This window comes from Oncorhynchus masou, chromosome 3 (genome assembly GCF_036934945.1).
Source record: "Oncorhynchus masou masou isolate Uvic2021 chromosome 3, UVic_Omas_1.1, whole genome shotgun sequence".
NCBI classification, from domain to species: Eukaryota; Metazoa; Chordata; class Actinopteri; order Salmoniformes; family Salmonidae; genus Oncorhynchus; species Oncorhynchus masou.
The window spans coordinates 42,563,816-42,585,005 of NC_088214.1; the positions used below are offsets into that span (position 1 = coordinate 42,563,816).

General features: G+C 41.2%; 1 protein-coding gene and 2 pseudogenes across 4 annotated transcripts in view; 2 read left to right on the forward strand and 1 right to left on the reverse strand.

The window, feature by feature from the left end:
• Positions 1 to 10,786, forward strand: part of LOC135517222 (F-box-like/WD repeat-containing protein TBL1XR1) — a 37,324-nt gene extending 26,538 nt beyond the window's left edge. For 3 of the 4 annotated variants that reach the window (XM_064941335.1, XM_064941351.1, XM_064941343.1), the window contains 6 exons: positions 1,731 to 1,913; positions 2,333 to 2,407; positions 2,620 to 2,747; positions 3,172 to 3,337; positions 3,672 to 3,773; positions 5,953 to 6,688. In XM_064941335.1, coding sequence (XP_064797407.1) covers positions 1,731 to 1,913; positions 2,333 to 2,407; positions 2,620 to 2,747; positions 3,172 to 3,337; positions 3,672 to 3,773; positions 5,953 to 6,036 — 738 coding nt within the window. In that variant the 3' untranslated portion in view covers positions 6,037 to 6,688. The other variant, XM_064941360.1, reaches the window with a different exon arrangement.
• A 1,815-nt stretch (positions 10,787 to 12,601) lies between these two features.
• Positions 12,602 to 15,706, forward strand: LOC135507369 (protein DVR-1-like; annotated as a pseudogene).
• Positions 15,707 to 18,480: 2,774 nt separating this feature from the next.
• The window catches only part of LOC135507378 (E3 ubiquitin-protein ligase TRIM39-like), a 31,268-nt pseudogene continuing 28,558 nt past the window's right edge, over positions 18,481 to 21,190 (reverse strand).

Here is a 21,190-nt window from a genome sequence, read left to right on the forward strand (position 1 = left end):
AGAAATTCCACAAATTAACTTTTACTTCGGCGAAGTAGGCTGTGATTCAATGATAAATTGAACAGGCACCGCATCGATTATATGCAACGCAGGACAAGCTAGATAAACTAGTAATATCGTAAACCATGTGTAGTTAACTAGTGATTATGTGAAGATTGATTGTTTTTTTTATAAGATACATTTAATGCTAGCTGAGTACCTTACCTTGGCTCCTTGCTGCACTCGCATAACAGGTAGTCAGCCTGCCATGCATTCCAGGTGACTACCTCATGAAGCTGGTTGAGAGAATGCCAAGAGTGTGCAAAGCTGTCATCAAGGCAAATGGTGGCTGCTTTGAAGAATATAAAATAGATTTTGATTTGTTTAAACACTTTTTTGGTTACTACATAGAGGTTGACCAATTAATGGCCGATTTTAATTAGGGCTGATTTCAAGTTTTCATAACAATTGGTAATCAGCCTTTTTGGACACCGATCATGGCCCGATTACATTGCACTCCACAAAGAGACTGCATGGCAGGCTGACCAATGTGTACCTAACCATAAACATCAATGCCTTTCTTAAAATCAGTACACAGAAGTATATTTTTAAACCTGCATATTTAGTTAAAAGAAATTCATGTTAGCAGGCAATATTAAACTAGGGAAATTGTCACTTCTCTTGCGTTCATTGCATGCAGAGTCGGGGTATATGCAACAGTTTGGGCCGCCTGGCTCGTTCCGAACTAATTTGCCAGAATTTTACGTAATTATGACTTAATATTGAAGGTTGTGCAATATAACAGCAATATTTAGACTTATGGATGCCACCCGTTAGATAAAATACAGAACGGTTCCATATTTCACTGAAACGTTTTGTTTTCGAAATTCTAGTTTCTTGATTCGACCATATTAATGACCTAAGGCTCGTATTTCTGTGTGTTATTATAATTAAGTCTATGATTTGATAGAGCAGTCTGACTGAGCGATGGTAGGCAGCCGCAGGCTCGTAAGCATTCATTCAAACAGCACTTTACTGCGTTTGCCAGCAGCTCTTTGCGATGCTTCAAGCATTGTGCTGTTTATGACTTCAAGGCTGTCAACTCCTGAGATTATGCTGACAGTACTAAAGTACCTAATTAAAACATCCAATAGTCAAAGGTACATGAAATACAAATGGTATAGAGAGAAATAGTCCTATAATAACTACAACCTAAAACTCTTTACCTGGGACTATTGAAGACTCATGTTAAAAGGAACCACCAGCTTCATATCTTCTGAGCAAGGAACTTAAACATTAGCTTTTTTTACATGGCACATATTGCACTTTTACTTCCTTCTCCAACACTTTGCTTTTGCATTATTTATTTGAGACTAAATAGATTTTATGTATTATATTAAGTTAAAATAAGTGTTCATTCAGTATTGTTGTAATTGTCATTATTACATATATATTATAATAATAATAATCGCCGATTAATCGGTATCAGCTTTTTTGGTCATCCAATAATCGGTATCGGTGTTGAAAAATCGTAATCGGTCGACCTCTATTACTACATGATTCCATATGTGTCATTTCATAGTTTTGATGTCTTCACTATTCTACAATGTCGAAAAATAGTAATAAAAAAATAGAGAACCCTGGAATGAGTATGTGGAGAAAGCCAGATGTTTTTTTTCGTTGTCATGGTATTGTCATTTTGTCACGCACATGACGAAAAGACTCTGACAATGTATCCTTCTCTCGTTTAGACCACGATCATTTGGGATGCTCACACAGGGGAGGCCAAGCAGCAATTTCCCTTTCACTCAGCGCCGGCCCTGGACGTGGACTGGCAGAGCAACAACACGTTTGCCTCCTGCAGCACGGACATGTGCATCCATGTGTGTAAGCTGGGCCAGGACCGGCCAGTCAAGACCTTCCAGGGACACACGGTAAGACGTGAGACTGGACTGGCTCTCTGGCCTGGGTGCATCTCAATAGTCTCTTCTCCCTGTCACGTTAACACTGGTTTTGTTAACATAGGCAGACCAATTCTGATCTTTTGTTCAGTTATTTGCAAAATATCTAATCTGATTGGTCAAAAGATCTGAATTAGCCTGCCTGTGTAAACGCAGCCATTGTGACTGTCATTGATTCATTTCAGTAGTCTAAAGTGGCGCCCTCTGGTTCAAACGCATTGATCTGAATATAGAGGATAGGTGAAAGCTTTTGTCCATCCTGTTTCGTCACATCACTGCAGGAAGTGCCTTTCTACGTGCGCCCTGTTTGTGCACTACCCATGTTATAAAGTTCACGCAATGTTTCCTTGTATCCTCCCTCCCCTCATAACCCCTTTGACTTTTCCCTCTAGAATGAAGTGAACGCAATCAAGTGGGATCCTACGGGGAGTCTGCTGGCCTCCTGCTCTGACGACATGACACTCAAGGTCAGGACACACAGCTCACACACAACTTCCTATCTACTGCCAAATATGTCATTTCATGGAGTAGGAACGGTACAAAATAAGTGTTATCGGGGTCCACTTTTGGCGTAGTTTATAAGCCATAACTAGAATCTCTTCTTCCCAAGTCGGTTCATATAATTGATTGGAGTCCTCACGCCTCTTTCTCTCTCTCCTCTCCCCTCCATCTCTACCAGATCTGGAGTATGAAGCAGGACTTGTGTGTCCACGACCTGCAGGCCCACAGTAAGGAGATCTACACTATCAAGTGGAGCCCCACGGGGCCTGGGACCAACAACCCCAATGCCAATCTGATGCTGGCCAGGTAATATAAGGCTAGGAACCACTCCAACTCCCAGCATGCCTCTGGGGTTTGGGCTAAAAAGGGGTTTTCTGTCAAACAAATGCATTTAGAATCTGTACATGTTGTAGTATGGAGATCATGTATGTTCATTCTATGCTTCTCAATCTGTTACGTTCTGTTTTCCCCAACTGAATAGATCCCAGGATAGTCACTGTAATTAAATGAAAGTGAATGGTTCTTCTCTCCCTCTTTCCTCTCTCTTCCTTTCTCTCTTTCCTCTCCTTTTACTCTCCTAAATTGCTTGGGGGCGCTGCACTGGGGCTGACCCTGTACTCCCTCCAGAGTGTGTCTGCTTTTCTGTGGCGGCGTCTTGGAGGTTAGGAGCAGAGCAAAAGATGCATTTCCTTTCCAAGATGGACTAAAGTCTTATTCCATCTCCCCCCAGTGCGTCGTTTGACTCGACTGTGCGCCTGTGGGACGTGGAGCGCGGCGTGTGCATCCACACGCTCACCCGCCACCAAGAGCCCGTCTACAGTGTGGCCTTCAGCCCCGATGGGCGCCACCTAGCCAGCGGCTCCTTCGACAAGTGTGTCCACATCTGGAACACACAGGTACAGGATGGACTGACACACACACACACACACGCTCTTCTCACTCATACGTCATTCACATCTCAAGACCAACTGTTTATTGCAGGGCTGGTCTGATGGTCGATGCATGGGGTTTGAATATTTAGGTCCAAATCCTAACTTGAGATGTGAGTGCAAAACTCTGACTTGCACGTGAATCATGCGTTGATTTCAACCGGTGATTTGTTCAAACTATTCTCAAGTAAGGATTCAGCCCTAATTGAGATGCGTGTAAAGCATAATTGAAATTGACTTGTCCCCAGTTCTCCTGCTTATCATTGTTTTGCTGATCACATCCGTCTGTCTGTCCGTACAGACGGGTGCTTTAGTTCACAGCTACAGGGGAACGGGGGGCATCTTCGAGGTGTGCTGGAACGCCACGGGGGATAAAGTGGGAGCCAGCGCGTCAGACGGATCAGTAAGTCACCAGCCGCCTCTTCGTGGCCAGGAGTTATTTTCCTGATTTCAGAAGGAACAAATATTAGACCACAGTTAAAAGCTATATCTAGGGTCTATCTAAGTTTTTTTCTGGCTTCATTTATGGTCACTGATCACCTATTAGTGGCACCTATATATGGATGATGGCACTGTGCTAATAGCAACTCGCATGCCCAGCCCACCTTAGGATCTGCCTTTTTTCAGCCATCTATGTACTGTGTTTTTGAGAGGTGCCAAATCCAATTCTCACTTCAATCTCGCTGGATTGATTGCTTTCATTATACTCATCATACTCTTTCTTACCTGTTGTCCCCCCCGTTAACGTTACGACCGGGAAAATGTTTGGAATGGCCTGTCGAACCCACCCCGGTAATGGCTGAAATGGGCTCAATGGAATTCATCGTCTTTCCAGTGAATCTATATGAACGCTAAAGCTTCGTCAGAGATTTAACACATCTCGCCACTTGCATTACACAAAAAAAGTTCTCATTTGATACAGTTGAAATGTTTGCAAATTAGATGAGCTGAAATTAAACACATTTCCGAATGTGAACACTGATTATAGTGATATTTTATCTGATCTCACAAACAATGTAAAGTGTGTATACTGTAGATGGGTGTAATCTAGAGCCGAGCGTGTTGATTTTTTAATCAGAGCGTATCCTGCTATTGACATGCTTGTTGAATTATGCAACAGAACGTGACAACAGTATTTAAAGAGGCAGTCTAGAAAAGTGTAGGTAGGCCTAATCGGAGGACGTTTTTGTGGTTGTAAGCCCTATTCCACCTAGGGTTGTCACAGTCCTGAAATTGTCAGCCAGTGACCGTCAAGCAAATAACTACCAAGCTCACAGTAATTGACCGTTAATTAGCATAACCAAGTTTAGCATCTCCTGGCTTCCACACACATCTTACAAACCACTGACGCAAACCTTTGGAATGTGTACTTTTTAAAAAAGTCTTAAGAAATCTATTCAATATAGTCTACGCAATCACAGTAAATTCATGATTTATTTTAGACCGGTCTAAAGAAACATTATATGAAGAAAATGTAGTCTATTTCAGAAGAACAGAATAGCATACTCTGAGTTGTCCTTATGTTAGGTCCTGATCTGGCTATGCCATATGGCGGTGGGCTACACTAGTTCATTTAGCAGATTTGCTTAGAATTCCATGGCTTTATTTTTTAAAATTATTTTATAGTATGAAGAATACAATTGAACATAGCTTAATAAAATAGAAACAATATTTTCTCAATGATTCCGGAGGAAGTGCGCACATGCGACTATTCTGTGTCGAGCGGTTAACGAAGAAATGGTATATGCTTAACTTTAATTGTGATACAAAGGTTGGGCTATATGTTTTGATGTTTAAGACATTCTATGCATGCTGCATGATGAGACTAATGATGATTTGAAAAAAGTCAATCTGCACACCATCAGTCTCCCATTCACAATTTGACAAGCACTTGATAATATTCTCACCAGGCCTTGAATTTCCCGGCGGAATCCCCCTTGTGTTGCCCTTAAAAAAATCTATGCCTCTTGCGGCCAAAGTGGCCATTGTGCCCTTGGCCTGAATATGATAGGCTAATTGTAATTCCCTTCTCATGGCCGCCATGCTCCGACGCACCTCTCAAGGGAAAACGGAGCACTGAGTACCAGGCAGTAAGCAAGTTTGGTAGGTTGCTAATGACCATCCGCAACATCAGAGCTTGGAGAAGCCTAGTTGCCTTGACTGAACGGTCATGTTGAATTTGACTGCTGTCATGACTCGTGGTCCCATGTGGCTCAGTTGGTAGAGCATGCCCAGGGTTGTGGGTTCGATTCCCGCTGGGGACCAGTACTGAGAAAATGTATGCACTCACTACAACTAAGTCGCTCTGGATAAGAGTTTGTGAAATGACAAATGTAACGATGTGACACACAATATAAAATAAATACTTGATACCGTTTGAAAAATAGACTTGAGTATACATTCTCTTTCCATGACATAGACTGACCAGGTGAATGCTATGATCCCTTATTGATGTCACCTGTTAAATCCACTTCAATCAGTTTAGATGGAGGGGAGGAGACATGTTAAAGAAGGATTTTTAAGCCCTGAGACAAGGTTTGTGTCAAGAACTGAAATGCAGCTGGTTTTTTCACGCTCAACAGTTTCCCGTGTGTATCAAGAATGGTCCACCACTCAAAGGACTTCGAGCCAACTTAACACAACTGTTGGAAGCATCAAAATATTAGGAAAGTGTACCTCAGTGTCTCGTTGAAAACCTGAATTCCCACCAATATCCTTGAACTTGATACATTATTTGTCCGTTCCAGTAAAATGTTTTATGTGCTATAATTCATTAAATAATGATGGATTTAAGACATTCAAAGAGTTTAGTGTCTTCATCCATTGTCCAACTGTTTCATTTAAAAAATATATATTAGTTTTCAGTATCTGTTTTATTCATCAAGTGTCAGTATTACAGCTAGAGCAGTAAACAATGTTTATTTTTATGTCAATAGTTGCAGCTGTGGAGTAATTAATCACACAGATAGTTTGTCAATAGGCTTGAGCATCTACGGATAATCTGTAAGGGGTTGTCCTAGTGCAGTGAGACCCACCACCAATTTATCTCCTTGCATAATGCAGTGTCTATTGTCCGGGGCGGTTAGGAAGTCAATAGCTATTGTTCTGACTGGACTTGAGAGGTTTTACACATTGGCACAGCTGAGTTTTAATAATGAAAGGAAGTGTTTTTCAGCAGTGGAAACAGCACTACTTAGACTAATAATGGATGTGTGTTTCTTATTGTTAAGGCCAGGGGTTTCTCTGGTCACATGGTCAGAAAAAAACAACAACCTTGCCCTGCTCATTGCATTTGACCTTTAACCTCTCCCCCTTCCGTTCCAGGTTTGTGTACTAGACCTGAGGAAATGACGCTCGTTTGGGGAGCCATGGACCGACTACGAATGTGTACATAGCCAAAATGACTGTCCCAGCCTGTCGTCTACACTGCTGTAGTCCCATCAGAAGCCATGGCCCATCATCACAACCACCACCACCATTACCATCACAGCCAAACAGAGCACCCCAACACCCCCATAAACACACAGACTACCCCTCCAGAGAAGAGGTCAAACTAACCCCCAACAAAGGGGATCTGGACTTCCCTCAAGTCCGACTCAGACCCACAGGAGAGAAAAATGACTATATTATGGTCACCCGGACAAAAATCATATTGAAGAGAAGAGGACCCATTGCATACAGACCAAAATATCTGCAATTTGTTGTTTTATTTATTTATTTTTTATCCTTTATACCAGAAATGAGAAATGTTAAGCTTCCCCCCCCCCATGTTGTTGGTGTGTGCATATTGTACATGTCCACATTTTTTGTTGTCCTGTGGCCATTTTGTTTTGCTGTAGGTTTGTGTTACATGTCGAGAGAGGTAAGATCAGTAGGATTTTTTTTTTTCTTAAATTTGGGTTTCAAACTGATATTGGGAGAAATCATTCATTTTGGCACTGTACATGCATGTTTTTGTGGTTCACAAATACATTGAACAAATATATATTTATAAAGTTCAATTCAAAGCTTCAAACAATTAAATTCAAAGTTTTTTTTTTCAGTTTGCCAAAATCCTTTTATTAAACATTTTTGGGAGAGCAGCTAGTGGGGATTAAAGGTGCCATATGCATACTTGTACTTCTTATTACCTTTAAATGGCTTCAGGTGTGCAAAACTGTTAGCTTAGTAGACATCTGAGAATTCTAATAAAGATCATCACTGCAGCTACTAGAAAGCCCCATCCTAACTACATGTGATGTTAGATTTGAATGTAATGGATTGGTTAGGGGAAGTTGCAGACACCGTTATAAGGTCAGTTTGGCATTTTCTCCCGTTATGGCTAGGATTGGGGGATGGTAAGCTGATCCTCGATCTGTGCCTCCGGGGAGCTTTTAGCCAGAATATAGGGATGGCAGTGCTTTGGGTAGCTCATGAATGACAGGACAACCCACATTCAAAGCCACAATGTCCTACAGGCGGGTTGTGTTCAGTAGTACACTAAGTAGCAACAAGTTTTGCAATGGAAAAACACGTGTTTCACTTTGGACACGTTCATTTAGAACCTCCACGTTTCAGAACGATTTCTCCCTATTGAACACTCTCCCTGTATCCTGATTGGTTGATAGCGGATGTTACAATTAACATCTGAGCTGTGCTATTCACGATATGTTGTACCTCCACTGTCCATTGCGTGCTAAGCTAACAAATGCTAAATGATAATCAGACTAAGCCATCACTTAAGTTTATTTTTTGCTTTGTTTTGTTGACCGGTCTTGCTTGGTAATTAATCTGGACATACTGTCTTGATTTCAGCAGTAACACTTGCATTACACCGGCCCTTTCAAATGTCTGCAGTCAGTTTCAACCATGCTTCCTTCAGTCGACAACCAACTCATCACATTTGAAATGTTAACGCTGGGCAACCTTATTGCAATTTGTCATGTTGAGCAAAATGTTTATGATTGTCATTGACTGTTGATGTCTGGGATCTAGTGATGTTTATGTTGATGTCTTCAGGTGTCATGTTTAGGTGGTTGACTCCGACGTCAAAGTTAGCCGGTAGTTTTCGGACCCGAACGAGGTCTAAAGGCGTCCGCATGCTTCAGTTTGCCTGGCGGCTAGCCAAAGTCGGCTAGGCGAACTGAACAGGTGTGCTCGTAGACTTCCGTAAAAGACTTTCACTTAAAAAAAATTAAACAAGCGGCAATAGTACTGTTTGTCCATTTTGAGACACCTTAGCCAGTATACACTTTCTCAAAATAATCCAAATTAATCTAAGATTAATCTAAATCCTGAGTTATTATTATTAATTTTTTACCTTTGTTTAACTAGGCAAGTCAGTCGGTTAATTTTTATTTTCGATGACGGCCTAGGAACAGTGGGTTAACTGCCTTGTTCAGGAGCAGAACAACAGATTTTTACCTTGTCAGTTTGGGAATTCGATCTGGCAACCTTCAGGTTACTAGTCCAACACTAACCACTAGGTTACCTGCCGCCCCAAATCTATCATTAATTTTTACATTTTTGCAGAGGAGATCTTAGATATAAAATTGTGCGACTAAGATATTTGGTGCAGTATTTCTCAATGAAAAAATGTGCATGAAAATGAGTTGTCTCGTTGAATGTCAACACAGACTTCACTGAAGAATCCTGTTCTTCAGGAATTTGACCAATCACTGACGAACAGGTGTAGACTTCAGCTACCAACCTCGGCTTTTCTCAAGAAAATATTGTGTGCCTGGAAAAACCCTTACTGAAGTCCAAAATGAACAAAAACATCACAAAATGTCCTCATAATATTTGCACAAACTCTTCCAAACTGTTTCGGCTGGGAAGCATGCGGACGCCTTTACACGAGATTAGTCTACGTTCCAAGACTACTTTTTGAGTTCTATAAACATCTGACAAAGTTAGATTTTTGGAGTGAACCATTGCTTTAAGTGTTCTGTTTAGGACACAATGCTGTGTCTGCTCTTTGGTCGTGGTTTTAAAAGTGATTTTGTGCACAGCACCAACACAGGCTGTGTTGAGGCCTATGCATGGATAGACAATGTTTTTGTTTTGTGGTGTTTCAGAAGGTGCAGGTTTTTTTTAATTGTAATTTTTTTTTTACGCCTTTTTTTTACGCCTTTTTTTTTGCAGGGAGATTCGTTGAGATGAGAAGCAGACTTTGGGACATATATGACTTCATGTAACTATATATAATATATCTGTGACATCACAGGCAATTCTTTTTTATATGCCACTCAAGTGCAAGGGTGGTTTTAAAAAAAAATCTAACTCTTGAAGACATGCTTGGAAAATGTGGCGGTACTATACATCATGTGGGTCTTTTACCATGAGAAATGGTTCTTTATAAAATACCATTAAACGGTCATAGCTATAAAAGAGAACAGCAGCCCGAAGACTGGGTTTATGTTATTTTTTTCCTGCACTTCAGAATAATGCGTAACAGGGAGATGTTTAAACCAGGGTTGTAGTCAATTCTATTTTGATTCATTCTGTAAGTGAACTTTCAATTCAAGAATTGAAAAAAATTCCTCATTCAAAATGAAGGCCACTTTTTTTTTTACATTCTTGAATTGGAATTTCAGTTCATCCCATAAATTTAATTTAGAGTTGACTCCCAACCCTGGTTGGCACATCCAGACAGGGATTAATGCTCGTGGTTTTATTTCACTCAGCTGAACGTGTGCAGTAGTTCCGTTAAAAAGGAAGGGGAAATAGTAGTGTCTAAACTGTTGACTTATTGGTTACACATTGGATCCAGGCCAACTTCATGGCATTCCAAAATCCCATATCTTAGCCCTAGCTATCATCCTGTTGCTTTAAAACAACAATGTTGTTTTTTGTTGTCTTTTCAAAGGCCTCCTTTGCGATTTTCTTTCTCAGAATGTCACTTGTTTTACAAATTTTGTACAGAAGCTAAGAGTATTTTGAAGTTTTCTTTAATATAATCAACAGTGAGTGGATTGTACCATGATGACACGATTTATTATGAAGTCTATGACAGTGGAATGGTATTTTATAACCCTTTTGTTTTTAAAAAGAGTCGCTTTTTACACTGCATTCAAGTGTTTGCTATTTTTTTTGTTCCTACCTAAAGTACTAATTCTATCTTTGCTATGTCTAAAAAGCCCTTGAAGGTTTTGTACTCTTTGGAAACTTTTATAATTCAGATTTATTTGTAGCTATGTACGCAAAAATGAACAAAAACAATAAATCTCAACTTTAACAAGGACGTGTCATAACACCCTGGACCATGTAAATAAATACCTGTTTGCAGATTTTTTTTTTTGTTCCATGTCTTTGCCCTCACCCTTATGTTCTCTCTCTCATATGGTTGCTGAGACTCTCTCTGCAACCTACGCATTTGACTGTTGTAATATCACTCAGATCTTTGAAACTTCTAGAATAAAATCTATTTTGATAATAGCCAAGTGGTTTTTCTGTTGACTTGCTTTGTTCCTCATGACACCTAGAGGGCCTTCTGTTGTATTGCTTTCTACCTCAATGTACAGTTAAAGTGGCAATCCGCAGTAGAAACAATAACTAAGTGGCCTCCCCACCCCGGTTCGGTAAAAAGATGAGGGGCGAGGCTGGAGAAATGTTATCTCAAATCGTAGACCAAGCTATGGATACAAGGATTGACCATCTATGGTATCAACGTTTTAGTTTAAACCATGTTTTGAGGCGGTTTGACGTTTAAAAAAACTATTTACAAGCTTATATTTTGGGTTCTGATTGGGTACGACAGTCGAACCCTAGCTCATGAGTCGAAAATATATTTCACAGATGGTAAAATTATATCCTACACTATTCAGTGCTTGTTTTCTCATTTAAACAGAAATTGAGCGAACAGTGTAGAATTTTAGCAACCAGGAAAATTACAGCGGTTTCTACATTGGCTGCTTGCCCCGGTTTCATTTAAATAACACCTCCACAAAGTCAAAACCGTTTTCGCATTTTTCTGGTCCAGCGGGAGAAATGAATTAGCGAATGTCACAGCCAATTACAAAACTGACGGGTAGACTTTAAAGAGGCAATCTGCGATTGGGACATTTGTGGACATTTAATGAGCGACTGCCTTTCAAAAGCAACAAATCCCATCGAAAATGGCCTAAATGGCATCGATTTGAGTCAGAAACAGTTATTCCGAGTGTCAAAATTGACTACAAACTGTAAACAGGATCATTTTGGTCATGAATCTACGGAGTTTGGAACATCCCTGCGTCACAATGGGTAACTGGAGATTGGGTTTTGATTTGACCATGTCCATTTGCTCACTAACATGGGGTGAACAGTTGCGGTGATTGCCCTCTATCCAATAGCATAGACAGTAAGACAGACCTGCCCAGCAGCTCTGGCTTTGTTTACATATGACAACACGTTGCGCATTTTTTAAACTTGAGAAATACTGCACCAAACACCGTAGTTAAATGTCAAATTGAGCAATTAAAACATTATTGGCAAAAATGTCGACATTAATTGCAAAATTCTTGAGTCATTTTACATTCATTCTGGCAATTTTGAGGAAGTGAAATAGGCTTTTGCGTCTCATGTGGGACAAATATCATTAACCAAATGTAGAATGGGTCAGGAAACACACCTCCAGGACTGAAATCACGCAACAGAAAGACACGCAATTGATTATTGAGGAATATAACTTAGACTAAATGCCTCATGAGCTTAGTTCTACTGTTTTACACCATCAGAACCCCAGAAGAAGCTTCCCACTGGTCAATCAACGTTGTTTCCACCCCATTTCATTGAAGTTATGTTGAACCCAAGTGGAATAGACATTGAATTGACATCTGTGCCCAGTGGGTTGTTGTATCCTACTCCACTGTAAACAATGTAATTGTAAGCAAACATTGTTTAGCTTAAAACATGGTATAAACAATATTTTACAGAGGGTCAGTCATTGCATTCATAGGTCTGTCTATGAATTTGAGCGGTTACATTTCTCCAGTGCCATCCCTCAGCTGTTCACCAAAAAAGGTGTCTGGGTGTCCTCTTTGTTGTTGTTTGAAGTGCTCCTTTCCATTTAAGATCATTGGAAGAAAGAGGAATGTCTGGTTAAAAAAATGATCAGAATAACAATTTGAGGTCAAGTCATTTTTGACCTACATAGGCATACATACACAATGAAGTTCAAACAAGTTTGATATTCAAAAGATACCGTTTGGTCTTTGAAAACAGTTGCTTCCGAGTTAATTCACTCCTATTGTTTTTGGGTGAAATATACCAATGAAAAAGAAACTAGGGGACAAAGTCAGAGAGCATTGGCTTTCTTTATTACAGATAAAGGCTTGTATTGACTGTGACATTGCAAAATCAATTGTAAATTGAAACCTGGGCCCTACTAAAGTGTGAACCTAATATGTCTTATTTTCACTGTTCTCAGACTGGTGTCAGGCTGGAGTTTGAGGGCCACGGCTGTGTGGAGAAACATCTATTCATCTTTCTACAGCCCTTGGAGCAGCTCTCTCTGGCGCAGCTTGAAATCAAGTTCCAGTGGGATGTGTTCTGCACACCAAGGTTCCTCCTGGGCCCACGGGCTCTCAGTGTATCCCTGTACAAGGTGCTGCGTGCGACCTTGAGGGGAGCGAACCGCGAGGCCAACCGCAGGCTGGTGCTGCCCCAGTCCCAGTCGGTGCAGCTAGAACCAGAGCCCAGATCCCTCTCGCTGGACCTCACAGCCTTGGCTGAGAACTGGCTTAAAACCCCCTACAGTCAATTTCGAAGGCCCCATGTGATTCGAATTAGCATAACAACACAATCAGTGTTTTTGCATTGGATGCATCTCAATCCACCGCATGTCGCACTTCTGCATCTGCAGTGAAAGGTGAGAGAGCTAGAGCGGTATTCTCACACATTCGTCTGTAGCGTCCGAACAGTTAAGCCTACAAACTATTATGACCACTCTATGGAACGATGAGACTCTCACAACATGAAGTCGGAAGAGCCGATCTGCCAACTTCTGTCTGTAGTGTCCGAACAGTTTGGGCTACACACTAATAGGACCCCTCTGTGGGAAGGTGAGACTCGTCTGAAGGTCCCCCAGTACCAGTTAAACATTTTCTATGGAAGTCTATATGGAGACAGTTTAGTGCCAAAAATAATGGGCTAAATACATGTTAAAAAAAAAATATATATATATATAAAATGTTTCCTGATCTTTCTTAAATGTCTCCGATATAGGACAGACACTTCAGAACAAACTTCCTTTAGATAGTTTTTGTTCCATGTTCTATCTGTTGTTCCATGTATTGAATCTGTTATTCAATGTGTTAATTCAACCAGGGAGGACCTACGGGCTGGAGCTAAAGCCTCAACCCACCCACACCCTGGCCAGGGACATCATCATGGCCCACCACCTGAGAAACACTCTCCCGATCGGGCCAACAGTAACCTTCCCAGAGTTCCAGACCTCATTGGTGGCCCGTGTCCCTGAACCCGCTCTCGTGCTGCTCTCGGCGGAAGTGGAGAGTCGTCTATCAACTCCTGAACAGCTAATCAAATGGCAACCCAGACTATTTGCATTGCCCCCCCCTTCTACGCTGCTGCTTATCTCTGTTAATATCTATGCATAGTCACTTTAATAACTCTACCTACATGTACATATTACCTCAATTACCTCGACACCGGTGCCCTCGCACATTGACTCTGTACCGGTACTCCCTGACTATTTTCTCTGTATATATCAATGATGTCGCTCTTGCTGCTGGTGATTCTCTGATCCACCTCTACGCAGACAACACCATTCGGTATACTTCTTTGGCCCTTCTTTGGACACTGTGTTAATAAACCTCCAAACGAGCTTCAATGCCATAGATCACTCCTTCCGTGGCCTCCAACTGCTCTTAAACGCAAGTAAAACTAAATGCATGCTCTTCAACCGATTGCTGCCCGCACCTGCCCGCCTGACTAGCATCACTACTCTGGACGGTTCTGACTTAGAATATGTGGACAACTACAAATACCTAGGTATCTGGTTAGACTGTAAACTCCCTTTCCAGACTCACATTAAGCATCTCCAATCCAGAATTAAATCTAGAATCGGCTTCCTATTTCGCAACAAAGCCTCCTTCGCTCATGCTGATTCTTGACTTCGGCAATATCATTTACAAAATAGCCACCAACACTCTACTCAGCAAATTGGATGTAGTCTATCACAGTGCCATCTGTTTTGTCACCAAAACCCCAAATACTACCCACCACTGCAACCTGTATGCTCTCGTTAGCTGGCCCTCGTTACAAATTCGTCGCCAAACCCACTAGCTCCAGGTCATCTATAAGTCTTTGCTAGGTAAAGTCCCGCCTTATCTCAGCTCACTGGTCACCATAGCAACATCCACGCACTCCAGCAGGTATATTTCACTGGTCATCCCCAAAGCCAACACCTCCTTTGGCCCCCTTTCCTTCCTGTTCTCTGCTGCGAATGACTGGAACGAATTGCAAAAATCACAAAAGCTGGAGACTTATCTCCCTCTCTAACTTTAAGCATCGGGCTGTCAGAGCAGCTTACCGATCACTGTACCTGTACACAGCCCCTCTGTAAATTGCACACCCAAATACCTCATCCCTATATTATTATTATTATTATTTTTGCTCTTTTGCACCTCAGTATCTCTACTTGCACATCATCATCTGCACACTCCAGTGTTAATCCTAAATTGTAATTATTTCACCTCTATGGCCTATTTATTGCCTTAGCTCCCTAATCTTACTACATTTGCACACACTGTACATAGATATTTCTATTGTGTTATTGACTGTACGTTTGTTTATCCCATGTGGAACTCTGCATAGTTGTTTTTGTCGTATTGCTTTGCTTTATCCTGGCCAGGTCACAGTTGTAAATGAGAACTGGCCTACCTGGTTAAATAAAGGTGAAATAAAAAATATAGCCCTGCTATTGTTATTTACTGCTGCTCTTTAATGATTTGTTATTCTTATCTCTTACTTTTCTGTTGTTGATATTTTCTTAAAACTGCGTTGTTGGTTAAGGGCTTATAAGTAAGCATTTCACTGCATTCGGTGCACGTGACAAATACAATTTGATTTGATTTGCCACATCGACTTCAAGGACGTGGGCTGGTAGGACTACTGCCACATAGAGTGCCCATTCCCGCTGAGTGAGAGAGCCAGAACGGCACCAACCATGCCATCCTGCAGACACTGGTACACTCCTAGGACCCCTGCGGCACACCCCAGCCCTGCTGAGTACCCATCCACCTATCACCTGTCTCCATGCTCTACTACAACAACAACGACAATGTAGTCCTACGCCACTACAAGGACATGGTGATGGATGAGGATGCTGTAGATGAAATGCATGAGGAGGTGTGAAAAGAAAGAAAATGCCTTGTTGATTAGTGGAGTGGATTTTAGGAAAAATTGATTTGTCATATGCATTGTTTTTTAAACATTTTTTTTATCACTCATACAGTGAGGCTCCTGTGGTCAAATGGCTTTGACATCGTCATACAGATAGATGGTCTCTCTCCTCAGTTTGGCACATCAAATCAAATGTTATTGGTCACATACACATATTTAGCAATGTTATTGCGGGTGTAGCAAAATGCTTGTGTTCCTAGCTCCTACAGTGCAGTAATATCTGACAATTCACAACAATACACACAAATCTAAAGTAAAAGAATGGAGTTAAGAAATATATAAATATCAGGATGAACAATGTCGGAGTGGCGTTGACCACATTTCAGTAGAATGGAATACAGTATATACATATGAAATGAGTAAAGTGGTATGTAGACATTATTTAAGTGGCTTGTGTTCCATTATTAAAGTGGCCAGTGAATCCATGACTATGTATATATGACAGCAGCCTCTAAGGTGCAGAGTTGAGTAACCGGGTGGTACCTGCTAGTGATGACTATTTAAGTCTGATGGCCTTGAGATAGAAGCTGTTTTTCAGTCTCTCTGTCCCAGCTTTGATGCACCTGTACTGACCTCGCCTTCTAGATGGTAGCGGGGTGAACAGGCAGTGGCTCGGGTGGTTGATGTCCTTGATGATCTTTTTGGCCTTCCAGTGACATCGGGTGCTGTAGGTGTCCTGGAGGGTAGGCAGTGTTCCCCTGGTGATACGTTGGGCAGACCGCACCACTCTCTGGAGAGCTCTGTGGCTGCAGGCAGTGCAGTTGCCGTACCAGCCAGTGATACAGCCCGACAGGATGCTCTCAATTGTGCATATGTGAAAGTTTGTCAGGGCCTTAGAGGCCAAGACAAATTTCTTCAGCCTCCCGAGGTTGAAGAGACGTTGTTGCGCCTACTTCAACACACTGTCTGTGTGGGTGGACCATTTCAGATTGTTGATGATGTGTACGCAGAGGAACTTGAAGCTTCTCACCTTCATATGGACACATTTCACCTAACACAGAAATTTCAGATAGAAATTGATATACCTCTCACAGACTGGGATTTATAGTGCCATCCTCTGGCCACTACACATGCCGAAAGCAATATCTGACCTATTTTTCATTCTGCATTAAAAAAAATATAAAAAAATCAAGAGAATGGGAGTGAGTGTCGAAGATGTTTCAAAACAGCTTTGCTGGCAACATATTTGCATCGTATATAATCAACTCCAGTGAACTTGTAAGATGTTTCTGTTTGGCTGCCATGAACAGAGAAAATCTCAACAATGAGGCTATTCTCATTGCTGCCATTGTTATCACACAACCTCAGACCTGTTCTATACCTTTCAAAGAATGCCTAGGTGGGGGAAGCTTTCAAACCAGACCTGGGCTGTTGGCAGATCTCATCATTATGAATTATATAGTTATCTGAAATTGCCTTGGTTGCAGGAAAGAAGCAGAACAGAGTTCCTGGCTTTCAGTTATTGTTTTATGGGGAAAGGGGAAGGAGATACCTAGTTGCACAACTGAATGCATTTAACCGAAACGTGTCTTCCACATTTAACACTGAGGGATGCAGGGAGCTGCCTTAATCGACATCCACGTTATCAGCGCCCAGGGAGCAGTTGTTGTTGGGGGTTAACTGCCTTGCTCAACGACAGAACGACTCGGGGATTCAGACTAGGGACCAATGCTCTTAGCCGCTAGGCTTCCTGCCACCCATGCTATAAGCAGCATTCATCCTGTTTGGCTTCTTTCCAATGTTGTCAAAAGGCAGTGTCTTTGAGTCCTTCTACATGTTGTTTTTTGACTGCGGTGAGGTCAAAAGGGTCTACACTGTAGTGAGTTACATGCACTAACAAAATTCTTATTCAGAACAATGGTGTTGGAGGTTTTACATGTTTAGCTCTGCAGGCAGTTCAATGTAGAAACCACAGTGTCCTAAAATGTAAAACAATGCTGCATTAAAAAACAGGAAATGCTATGTGGTTTTCTAGATTATGTGGAAGTATCTACCTCATCCCCATACTGTATTTATTTATGTATCTTACTCCTTTGCACCCCAGTATCTCTACTTGCACATTCATATATATATATATATATAAAAATATATACACATGTGTATATATATATATATATTCTGCACATCTACCATTCCAGTGTTTAATTGCTATATTGGCCTATTTATTGCCTTAACTCCCTTATCTTACCTCATTTGCACATACTGTATAAAGACTTTTTCTACTGTATTATTGACTGTTTGTTTGTTTATTCCATGTGTAACTCTGTGTTGTTGTATGTGTCAAACTGCTTTGCTTTATCTTGGCCAGGTCGCAGTTGTAAATGAGAACTTGTTCTCAACTAGCCTACCTGGTTAAATAAAGGTTAAATATTATTTTTTTGTAAATCAACAGTGTAGGCTATACACTGTTGTTTCTATGCTGCATTAACAGCTACTATTGTCTCAAAAAGATTTCTAGATATTGCGTACTAACAGCTCCTTGAGGTGAACAATCATGTGGACTCAAGCAATAGCATAAATAGTAAACAAACTGTTACTCTTCGATGGTGTACAAAGGGCCTTACTCTACCTGGAGATGTCTGTACTTATGGTCACTCTTTCTCTAGGCAAAGAGTAGTTACATATTAAACATTGTAGCTACAGAAAAAAAATGTTTTTGTCAATGATTTCACCATTAAGCTCCCCGCCTTCTTTATTCTACATGAGTAAATCAGCAAACAAATGTATGTGTCAAGAAATAAGTTTTTTTTATATACATTGATTCCATACTTCATTAATATGTGTACATATTATAAAAGAAAACCATTCAAATAAAGCACATCACTCGTAGAATCATCATAGATTTGAAGAGGCAGCAGCGTTCATATACAGTGCTTTCAGAAAGTATTCAGACCCCTTGAATTGTTTCCACATTTTGTTACATTACAGCCTTATTCTAAAATTGATTAACTGTTTTTTCCTTATCAATCTACACACAATACCCCCAAAATGACAAAGCAAAAACAGGTTAAGACATTAAGACATATTTGCAAATGTATTAAAATAAAAAACTGAAATATCATATTTACATACAGTACCAGTCAAAGGTTTGGACACACCTACTCATTTAAGGGTTTTCTTTATTTTTACTATTTTCTACATTGTAGAATAATAGTGAAGACATCAAATCTATGAAATAACACATATGGAATTATGTAGTAACCAAAAAAGGCTTAAACAAATCAAAATACATTTTATATTTGAGATTCTTCAAAGTAGCCACCCTGAAACAGGTTTTTATCAAGGATCTACATAGATCCGTTCATCTTTCCCTCGATCCTGGCTAGTCTCCCAGTCCCTGCCTCTGAAATACATACGATGACCTCACCCAGTATAACCAGCGTGTCCAGAGATGCAACCTCTCTTATCATCACTCAGTGCCTGGGCTTACCTCCACTGTACCCGCACCCAACCATACCCGTCTGCACATTATGCCCTGAATCAATTCTATCACGCCCAGACATCTGCTCCTTTTATTCTCTGTCCCCAACGCACTAGACGACCAGTTTCTCTAGCCTTTAGCCGTACCCATCTCCAATCCCAAACAGGGCATAGCTCCCAGCTGTGCCCTGGACACCATATGTGAACTGCTTGCCCCCCATCTATCTTCAGAGTTCGTTCTGTTAGGTGACCTAAACTGGGATATGCTTAACACCCCAACAGTCCTAAAATCTAAGCTAGATGCCCTCAATCTCACACAAATTTTCAAGGAAACCACCAGGTACAACCCAAAATCCTTAAACATGGGCACCCTCATAGCATGCGCTCCAGCAGGTCATTCCCAAAGCCAACACCTCCTTTGGCTGCCTTTCCTTCCAGTTCTCTGCTGCCAGTGACTGGAACGAATTGCAAAAATCGTTGAAGCTGGAGACTTACTAACTTTAAACATCAGCTATCTGAGCAGCTAACCGATCGCTGCAGCTGTACATAGTCCATCTGTTAATAGCACACCCAATCTACCTACCTCATCCCCATATTGTTTTTATTTACTTTGCTGCGCTTTTGCACACCAGTATCACTACTTACACACCATCATCTGCTCATCTATCACTCCAGTGTTAATCTGCTAAATTGTAAGTACTTTGCTACTATGGCCTATTTATTGCCTTACCACCTCATGCCATTTGCACACACTTTATATAGACTTTATTTTTGTCCTATTGTGTTATTGACTGTACGCTTGTTTATTCCATGTGTAACTCTGTGTTGTTGTTTCTGTGGCACTGCTTTGCTTTATCCTGGCTAGGTCACCGTTGTAAATGAGAACTTGTTCTCAACTAGCTTACCTGGTTAAATAAAGGTGACATATATATATATATATGTATACATTTTTTAAACATCTCCACAGCATGATGCTACCACCACCATGCTTCACTGTAGGGATGGTGCCAGGTTTCCTCCAGGCGTGACGCTTGGCATTCAGGCCAAAGAGTTCAATCCTGTTTTCATCAGACCAGAGAATCTTGTTTCTCATCGTCTTATTCCTTTAGGTGCCTTTTGGCAAACTCCAAGCGGGCCGTCATGTACCTTTTACTGAGGAATGGCTTCTGTCTGGCACTCTACCATAAAGGCCTGATTGGTGGAGTGCTGCAGAGAAGGTTGTTCTTCTGGAAGATTCTCCCATCTCCACAGAGGAACTCTGGAGCTCTGTCAGAGTGACCATTGTGTCTTGGTCACCTCTCTGACCAAGGCTGTTCTCCCCCGATTGCTTACATACAGTGTGAATAATACAGCCCTAAAATGGACTCTTGAGGAACACCTTTTGCAATCTCAGGGAATTGTGAGTTGAGACAGTCAGCAACTATACATTGAGATGCCCATAAAGTAAGCCGGACAGCTTGCATCAAGTTATTTTCCCTACAGAATAACCAGCTCTCTGTCTGTCTCAATTGTTCCAAACAGGGTAAATCTTTCCAAAGTTATCAAAATTGACATTAAAAGTGTAAATGTGGCATCTTTCCTCTGCATCATAGAAGGATACCTGTCCTTCCTCTATGTCTTAGAAACACCCCTAACCTAGAGGGTGGAGACTGGTTCAGTTTAATGACTGGTGCACTTAGAGCCATGAGCTCCCCAAGCCGCAGACGCAAGTTCCAGTAACCAGCTTTTGTGTTCAGATTTGCAAAGCCATTCCTCGGTGCTGACACTCTAACCACACCTATCCTCCACTCTGCCTTGCCCCAGACTCTCACCTCCCAGTAATGTCTCCCAGATGTAAAGCCCTCCTTTGCAAGCACACACCACCAGCCATCATACGTGTGGGATCTAGGGTTGTATCCATATCGGGGATCAAAAACATCCTCAAAGATGGTGGCCATTTTCACTCTTTTCCTGTCAGCGGACAGTAAGAGATTTGAGTTGGCTTTTTTTTCATCCAGAGTGATCTCAACTGCAAAG